We start from the raw sequence: 9925 nt of genomic DNA on the forward strand, positions 1-9925 counted from the left end.
CGATGCAGGTGGTGGAACCACTGAGCTAAATCCCCAGCCCTCTTTAAAGTGTTTTATATCAACAGGATATTTTAAATTATTGTAATTGTTTTGAGATTAATATGAACTTGAAAACAAGTACCATGATTTGTCTTTAGGTTGGCAGTATATCTAGCGCAGTGTCAAAGAGCCAGTTAGTGGCAGATCACTCAATCCTAGAGACCAGTACTTTGTCATTATGTTCTGTGTGTCCTGGCAACATCGGCGCTAAAAATTAAAACTTTAATGACATTTATCTCTTAAGTGGCATTTTAACAAATCTTGATTTTAGCTCAGCATGGGTGGTACATGGCTCTAATCCCAGCTCTCTGGGAAGCTGAGGCAGGAAGAACACAAGTTCTAGCCCAGACTGGGCAACTTAGCATCTTGGTGACTTAGTGAGACCCTGTTTCAAAAATTAATCAGACACAAGTTTAAATACGACAAGATTTTTCTTATGTGAGAAACCCAAAATATAAATAAACAACAAAACAAAAGGTAGATGATAAGTTGTAGGGAGATAGATTTTGTTCAAATGGGAAGAGGATCAAGAGATGGAGGGAGGGCACCAGGCGGGAAGGGAAAGGGAATAAGAAAAGGATTGAGATGTATTATGTCATGTACCAACTCCCCACAAGGAATGTAAACATTGTATAATGTAACATGTACTAATAAAAAATAAAAACTTAAAAAAAAGGCTGGGGATGTAATTCAGTACAAAAGCTCTGGGTTCCAATCTCTAATACTACAAAAAGTCTTGATTTTTATTTTAAGCTCTTGGAAAACATCTGTTATTGAGTAAGTGAATATATACAAAGAAAATATTGATGCTGCTTTATATAAAATAGGCATGGATCAGAATTAATACCCTCTGATTTTGTATTTTTCATCAGTTTTAAAGTAACTTTTAATCAATGTGTGAAATGTGTTGTGGTATTTAAAATGTATTTTTAAAAATTTTGCTTTCCCTACTCTTTTTTCTCCCTATTTTTATAAAGTTGCCAGGCAGTGACATTGCCAGTGGCAGTGATGTACTTTCTGATGTCATACCAAGTATACCAAGTTCACCTTGCCTGCTTCCTAAAAAGAAAAACAAGCATCAGAATTTAGATGAGCTTCCTTGGAGTGCAATGACAAATGATGAGCAGGTAAAGATGTGTCTACATCTTTGTTTTTTCTTTTTCTTTTTTTTTTGATATCAGGGATTGAACTCGGGTCCTTGTGTTTGCAAGGCAGGCCACCGAACCGCTGAGCTAAATCTCCGGCCTGATGTCTACATTCTTAATAAAAAACTATCTGTGGGGGTTGAGGATGTAGCTTAGTGTAGAGCATTTGCCTAGCATGTACCAAGCCCTGGGTTTGATCCCCAACCCCCACCAACCAAAAAGGAATTTGTGGGGCATATGTGAAGCACATTTTATTGCCTGTTTAAATTCACTGACTAAATGTGGATTGCTTAGTAATTCTGAACTTGAGGTTGAACTTGTTTTTTTTTTTTTTTGAGCTTTAACTTTTTTAAGAAACAGATAACAATGTTAAGTGCCTCTGATAAATAAAATACATTATAATCTACATAGTAGAAGATTAGAGTTTTTATTTAGCATTGATGTTTTTGTTATACTTTTTTATCACATAGGTGGAATATATTGAGTATCTAAGTCGTAAAGTCAGTACTGAGATGGGTCTTCGGGAGCAACTTGATATTATTAAAATCATTGATCCTTCTGCTCAAATCTCCCCTACAGACAGTGAGTTTATTATTGAACTTAACTGTCTCACAGATGAAAAACTAAAGCAGGTATGTAAAGTAAATATAGATTGTATACCTATTGATAAATGTCAGTATCTTATAGAATGTAAACTTGAATGCTACATAGAGAACTAGAGTAAAATCACTGTTGTAAATATAATATTTGAAAAAATGACAGTGGGCCTGGGGATGTAACTCAGTGGTAGAACATTTACCTCACATTCATGAGGCCCTAGGTTTGCCTACGAACAACACAAGGAAGGAAGGAAGGAAGGAAGGAGGAAGGAAGGAAGGAAAGAAAGAAAAGAAAGAAAGAAAGATAGGAGGAAGGAAGGAAATGAAAATGAAGGTAATATTTGAGAATCCATTGTTTTAAGTTTTTCCTTTCTGGTCAGTGTGGATCTAGAACCTGCTTTTCAGTTGTATAGGTTTTGAAAATTAATCACTTAAGGAATGGTAAAATTACAATACAGATTAATTCTTATGAACTTAACAAAAGATGAATTGAAAGAATTGAAGTACTGTACTAATAAATTAGAACTATATTTTTATAAACATCTGAGGTTATTTTATTAGTTTTATGACGTACTTGAGGCTGGCTAGGTTTAATCCTAATGAATTCTCCCTCTGCCATTCTGAAATATGTATTTCTGATATTTTCTAAATATGGCCTTTGCTGCTGTCTTTTTCTTGGTACATACCTAAATGAATACTTAAGATTTTATGTTCTACTTTAGCTTTCTTTTACATTTATCATTTATGAAAAATTTCTCTGATTTCAGTATTCTCAACATACGTAGATTGTAGTTTTCTACATGTCAGTGCATTTTTTCATTAATGTGGTATGTTGACGGTTTGCATTTGAAGACAAGTACCATTAGCTCCTAATTGAAATTTAGGAAAAATATCCAATCATAGATATAATTAGTAATTTACTTAAATCATCTTTAGAGACTGCTAACAAGTACTTAATTTTAACTGTTTTATTTTGTTGTTAGTTTCTATTTTCACATGTTCTTTTCTTAATGGTCATTAAGTTTTGAAGGTTCCTGTGGTGTTTGTTTCTAAATTTAGATTTCTTTGGCCTTTGTATTCAACCTTGTTTATACATCTGCATCACTTTTGATGCAGTTTTTGGGGTTGAGGGCAAGTTTGTTTTTTGTTTTCCGTCTTAAGGCTGTAGAGCATCAAGGTAAAATAGTAACCAGTTTTTGTCCATGTGTTCCAAGGTCAGGAATTATATCAAGGAGCATAGCCTTCGCCAGCGGCCTGCAAGAGAGGCCTGGAAGAGAAGCAACTTCAGCTGTGCAAGCACCAGTGGAGTGAGCGGTGCTAGTGCTAGTGCCAGCAGCAGCAGTGCCAGCATGGTCAGCTCCGCAAGCAGCAGCGGGTCCAGTGTTGGAAACTCTGCTTCAAACTCCAGTGCCAACATGAGTCGAGCACACAGTGACAGCAACCTGTCTGCAAGTGCCGCAGAGCGGATTCGGGATTCAAAAGTAAAATGTCTGATCAATATAAAGCTTTATCTTTCAATATTAATATTTATACTCTTTCATTTAAATTTCTTGAAGAATAAAAGTTGTCAGGCTATTCAGATGCCTGTGGGTGTTGGGTTTAATTGAACAAGCAGGATGCTGTGCTGAAGAAGGAAGTACCCTAGACAGAGAGCTTTGAAGTGTACTCTTGACCCACAACAATATTGCATTCAGTTTTGTCTGATTTTTGTGTCTGTTTTAATGAGCAGTTCTCAAAATAACAATATTGACCGAAACTCATTACTAAGTGTATCTCACTGTTTTGCTCATGTTGCTGTCTGGTAGCTGCTAAAATGTCGTGTGTCTTTTGTGTGCGATAAGTGTTTTCAGATGTTTTCATCTTGAATGGTGCTTCTTACCTAATTTAGAAAGTGACAATGCATTCTGTAATTTCTATTTTTGTCACAGTTGAAAAACATTCTGTATAATATAGGGTACTTTAAAAAAAAAAGAAGTTACAATGTATATACAACATTTCTGTTCCTTATATTGGCTCAGTGTGGAGCGAGTTAAAGAAGAAAAGAGAATCTCTTTGGGAAAGCAGTAGTGCCTTGAAGATACACAGTGATTTCCTTCCCTGGGTCTTAGCAGCAGAAGCATAGCCAGCTTTGTTGGTTGCCAAGGGATTTCTCTGGCTACGTGGTTATTCCTCAATTCACTAGTGATGAGGACTGAAGCATCTGCTAAGATTCTAATGAAAAAGGCATGCCTTTTTCTAAGTCATTTTAAAATCACTATTACTTTTGGGTACTAAAATAAGTATGAGATTTGGGCATTAACTTCTAAATTTTGTATTCCATATTGTCCTCTTAAATTTATTTTCATTATGCATTGACATCCGTGTACCTTAATTTGGTTTAATCAAATAAGACTTCAGTGGGATCAGAGAGTTATCCATAGCTAGTTAAAATGATTCTTCGTGGTCAGAAGAATCACTGCTTAAATATCATAAAAATAGAATCTTAATCATTTTCAAATTAAAGTCAGTGACTCACTTATTGTTATAAGAATCATACTGTAGAAGAATTTGAACAGGTTTTCAAATTTAGAAAATAGAGAATTTGATCCATAAAGCATTTTGGTGTAGATATAGCAAGAATAAGCTTTACTGATCTAGAACTTTTTACTTTGACAGAAGCGATCCAAGCAGCGGAAATTACAGCAGAAAGCCTTCCGTAAGAGGCAGCTGAAGGAACAGAGGCAGGCCCGGAAGGAGAGGCTCAGCGGGCTCTTTCTCAATGAAGAGGTGCTGTCCTTGAAAGTGACTGAGGAAGACCATGAAGCAGATGTGGATGTTTTGATGTAATCAGAATGAATTTGTTTCCATTCTTTCTAAGCATTATTCTATCCTTATTGGTTTACATGCATCTTGACCAAAATTTTGGTTAGGGCTGTGCTGATGTACCATTAATTATTTAGGCAAGTGGTTCTCAGAGGACCTGCAACTTCTGCCTCACATGAGAAATTATTAGGAGTGTGTACTCTTGGGACCCACTCTAAACCTAGTGAATCAAAAACACAAGGGGAAGAACCCAGTATTTTTTGTTAACCAGTGCCAGGTTATTCTGATGCACATTCTGGCTTAAGAACTACTGGTTTAAGTAAATGTTTTGGCTGTTGAAACTTTATGGTGATTAAATGGGCTTTTTAAAAATCTATTACTTCTACAGTTTAGGAGATATTCAAGGTACTGCTGACATAGTTTATTGTGTCAGTATATGTGTATGTGTGTAAAGATCATAATTCCATTCTCTTAATGTTACAGTTTCTTAGTTTACTTTTTCTAACGGAACATAGAATAATTCTCACTTGGTAGAAATCTTTCTTGAGGCAAAGATGAGGGTTGTATGTGTGCAGATATGGATTACTGTTTACAATAGTGCCTTCATTAGGTTTAGTTCTGTTTTCATTCATTATTAATTCTGTGGTATAAGAACAGGGAGCAATCTTTTTCCAGTTAGATTTTTAAAAACATTATGTAAAATCACTCCTTTCTGTAAGTGATGACTACTGAGAAAATAATATCACTAGTAGTTAAATTTTAGACTTGATGCTATGTTGAATTCTATTCAAATAGAGAAATCATTTAGGCAGGTCAATTCTGCTCTTCCATTGCTTTCTGAAATTTTAGGCTGTAAAATGTCTCAAAGACAGAAGACTTCAAGCTCCTTCCCTCTCTCTCTCCCTCCCTCCATTTTGTAGATCTTTTTGTATCCAGCACAGCTTTAATTTTTAAATATTTGGTATAACAGTTTTAGGGATATGAAGAGTTTAACGTTCAAAATTAACTGATGACAGTCCTTTAGCATTCTGCTAAACATCTCTATTAATTGCTCTAAGTATACAGAGCAGCAAGAGATACAGAAGAACTTAGCTGATGAGTTGTTGATGAAACTCAGGATTTAAATGTGAAATTGTGGAGTTTCATTAAATGTTTTTAGTTTGTTAATTTAGAAATAGAGTGATTCCTTTTCTTCTACCACATGTCTTTGAACATTCACATGGGTTGAAGAAGATGTAAATTGATACTACTGACAATCAAGCTGCTTTCTGACATTCATAATTTTCTTTTTATTATGAGATAACATTTAGGAGATAATCATGGTTCTGTAGAAAGAGTCGTAATCAGTACTTTTTAAAATTCTAGAGTCTAGAAGTTAATGGGATTTATACTTTTTAAAAACATTAGCATATTAAAAATATTAACAATTTAAACTTTTATTTGATAGAAAGGTTTAAAGTTTGCTTACAATCAAGTATTTGGAAATTTTGATTTCATTTCATTTCCTTGGAGGTTTAAGGACTGAAACTGAGGCGTTGCAGCTTTGCCGAGGTTTGTGGTATGACTGTAACCCTCGAAGACTTTTAAAGCCAGAATTTAAAATTTTACTAAAGTAAAAATGTGTGTATTTGCATTTTTCAACTGGACTAGTCTTTTTGACTTTCCTGCTGTACCCTCTTTGCTAATCCTGGCCACCTCAGAGGGCTGAAAAAGAATTTGGGATAGACCCCAGAATACACAGAAGAAGGCAGAAAGGGTCAACTTCATTTTCCCTTTTCAATATAGCAAGAACAAAGGAGAAAAGAAAAGATACGTCTGAATTCTCTACCTGCTTTTAGAAAAAGCAAAATCCCACAGAATCATTGCCTCTTCTCTTTATCTATTCTTTAGGTAAAATAGGCCACATTCAGGGACTGCAGCATAGCATTTTTATCTCTCACATACTTGCAAACTATTTAGGTGACACTGATCAGTAAAAGGAAATCTTAAACAGGATCATAATGTACTGTAATTTAAAATCAATTCCAGGCCGGGGATTTAGCTCAGTGGTGCTGTCACCTGCCTCACAAGCACAAGGACCTGAGTTCGATCTCTGGTACCAAAAAAAAAAAAATCTATTCCTCTATTCTCTCAACAATCACACAGTCTTATTACCTTAGATTCAATTTCAGTCACTATTGACCAATTTTTCCAAAGTGCCACAAAGTGGATTTTGAAGTTGGTAAAGGTTCTATTGTTCATAGAAGTGCATCATGAAATTTTGTGTAAATTTGGGTCCACTGTTTTTTTTTTTTTTTTTTTTTTTTTTTTTTTTTTTTTTTTTTTTTTGGTTTTTTTGGTACCGAGGACTGAACTCAGGACCTTGCGCTTCCAAGGCAGGTGTGGTGCCACTGAGCTAAATCCCCGGCCCTGTCCACTATTTGTACAGTTCTGTAAATTAGAGCCAGCCTATAAAATTAATTTGGAAGAGATTGACAAACATTCTTTTGGTTAAAAGAATAAAATCAAACAACTTGGGCTTGCTTATGCTCTAAGAGAGAGATTTAAAAGTCTTTATCCCTCCAGCAAAGCGACTAGCACAAAAGACAAAAGCAACTTTTGTCTTGTTGTGATTTTTATGTGTATTAATGACTCATGAAAATAATTCAAACTTAAATGATCATTTTTGGATTAAGTACTAATTTATTCAGTCTGATAGATATCTGAGTCCATTTGAAACAAGTCCAATTTATTAATTTTTCTTCTTAGATAGAAATGCAAAATTAACCAATTAACAAAAAATAAAGAGTTATTTGTCCTGTGTTGATTCCCATCTGTATAGAACTAACATTGGGGCAAATAAGTCTCTTCTTTAAAAATAAATATTATTAACTGAAATCATGATAAAGTCCCCATAGTTTTATCTAGAGACCTTTTACTAGAGGTATTTTAATAGAATGTCCCTACCACAGCTTTTAAAAGTATGAACCTCAAGTTAAACTGGCATGTATTTTTCTACAGTTTTGCAACTGATTAAAGGAAGGCAGTGTACTATAATGTGTATTGGGGTATATAAAGGGCTAGTTTCTTTGATTTCAACAAGAACTTAAAGTAACAGTTAAAAAATAAAACTTGTTTAATGGCAGCCATTTAGTCCAGTTCATTCATCTCTTGGGTAAATTAGACACTGGTACATTAATCCCCAAACTGACATATAAAATAGTGACTCTTTGTAGATTGAGTGGACACCTCATTTCGTTTAGCTTTTGAAAGTGCTGAATCCCTTCCTAAAGGTAAAATTACAAGAAACTATTGTATAAAGGTATCTAGATTCTGATGAGCTTTAAAAATTGTGAAATTTATCAGATATCTTTGTATTTAAGCCAAAAATGTTAGTACATAAACAATGTAGAAGTTTGGTTTGTTTTGCGTTTTCTAGTAGACTCTTTGTAGCCTCATGTGCCTTAATGCTGGTGAACTCTACTTTTTTTTGTGAATATCAGGCTTTTCAAAGTGCAAAAATAATCAGAATGTTATAATTTGTTTTGTAGAATGCCTATGGTGTTTGGATATCACTAAACAAAACTATTAAGAGTAATAGAGTATAGATCAAAAGAAAAACCTTCAGACCTTGAATTTCATTTGCATACCATTGTTTTAATAATCTTTTAGCTCCTCAGTCTTCAAGAAGATGCTTGTTTGGAATTGATGGGGGGCTACTTAAAGTCAGTTTATAGCTTGGGATATTTGATAGTAAAATTTCCAGTTGCATTCAATAGTAGTGTTGAGTTGGTACTCAACATGTCTAATTAGAGGTAAATTTAATCCTGAAAAGGACTGTTAGGAAATATTTGTCTACACATGTATTGTGGTAACTTTGGATTAGTTTTAAGTCAGATGAGCTAAGATAAATGTTATCTTAAAAATGAAGATATAGTAAAAGTAGGTAAGAACCACCGAGAGATATTTTGAGTGAGGCATCTCTGTTAGTGTAGTATCTGGATCATATTCCTTAGAATTTTTGTCTTATTTCTTTGTAAAATAATTTACTTAATTGAAAAAGCATGGAAGGACCACCTAACTGGCAATTAAGAGTAAGGAAGTTGTATGGTATAGCTGAAGATCTGAATTGAGTGACTAAAATTTTATTTTCATTTTTAAATATCAAAAGTACTATATTTGTTTACAGCTCCCTCTATCTTTTAAAGATTAAATTACATTTTAATTTAATGTTCATGCCAGACTCAGAAGCATTGGTTGGTCTTTGCTGAATTCAATATGTGTAATACTTTTTCTTTTTTTTTTCAGCTTTAATTGAGTTTATTGGTACATTTTAGGGATACAGTACAGTTACATTCATTGTTGGGATCTTGTACCTCTACATGACAAGTCTTGATTCTCATTTTTTCCCCTTACCTCTGCCCTCCCTTCACCCCCTCCTCCCCTCCCCATCTACAAACACTTTATTTTCATCTTTTCATTCTCTCACATTTTTTTCTTTTCCTTTATTGTCAGGTTTCTTCTGTTACAACTTTATTGTCAGTGGAGCCTTTGGAAATGTATGGTCTCTTTGTGGTGACGGATAGGGGTAAAAAAGGGAAAATTGCTTAATTATGCACATACATTTTGACTATGTAAAGGTAATCATAAAATTAACCTATAAATGCAAATTAATGCTTACTATTCTGAATTGTTTCAAGAAACAGTGGCCTGTAGCCATGACTTGTTTTGTAGAGCTTCTTACTCTTTTATGGTAGTGACCTATTGGATTAAAATTGAGACTTTGGACTAGGTTATCTAGCTGAGGCTTTTAAGAATGGAGCAAATAATGTCTGTTCATGTAGTGGATGAATTTAATTTCCTGTGTACTTTTATTTAGATACAAATACTATCCATTCTAAACCTTTGCGTTGCAAATCTAATAGGACTGTTGTCAAGCGATACTAACTATAAACATGAGTAATAGGTAAAACATTTCAAAGATGGTTAAAAATTTCAAATCATAGGAGGCTTTTTTGTGTTTGTTTTTTAGTTTCAAAGATTAGTTATGTAGCATCAGTATCATAACCAAAGCAAGTAGGAAGTTGAGTGGTTTGGAGAATCTTCAAATAGTCTTAAATACTGTAATTATCAGATCATTAGCCAGGATTGTTCCTGTATTCCTGCTAAATGTATTACTATATTAATGCACTTTTGTATATATAACTGTCTTCTGTACATTCTGTACTTACTTACAGTGTATATAAAGCCTGTTTTTCTGAATTTGTGAGGGAATACCAATAGTTGAAACACAGGTTCTTCGTATTTTGAGTTCCTTGTACTTGAAAGTAGTAGTTAAATCCAAGTATGTATGTATGTATA

The 9925-nt window shown here is 34.0% G+C and overlaps 1 protein-coding gene across 2 annotated transcripts in view; it reads left to right on the forward strand.

Moving 5' to 3' along the window:
* Positions 1-9428, forward strand: part of Fam199x (family with sequence similarity 199, X-linked) — a 30240-nt gene extending 20812 nt beyond the window's left edge. The window contains exons 3-7 of one of the 2 annotated variants that reach the window (XM_010626291.2): positions 1017-1166; positions 1655-1816; positions 2998-3264; positions 4439-4605; positions 9080-9428. In XM_010626291.2, coding sequence (XP_010624593.1) covers positions 1017-1166; positions 1655-1816; positions 2998-3264; positions 4439-4605; positions 9080-9143 — 810 coding nt within the window. In that variant the 3' untranslated portion in view covers positions 9144-9428. Of the gene's footprint in view, positions 1-1016; positions 1167-1654; positions 1817-2997; positions 3265-4438; positions 4610-9079 lie in introns of those variants that run through there. The other variant, XM_010626292.3, reaches the window with a different exon arrangement.
* Positions 9429-9925: the final 497 nt, after the last annotated feature.

This window comes from Fukomys damarensis, unplaced genomic scaffold (assembly GCF_012274545.1).
Source record: "Fukomys damarensis isolate Sample0158 unplaced genomic scaffold, DMR_v1.0_HiC HiC_scaffold_39, whole genome shotgun sequence".
Classification (NCBI taxonomy): domain Eukaryota; kingdom Metazoa; phylum Chordata; class Mammalia; order Rodentia; family Bathyergidae; genus Fukomys; species Fukomys damarensis.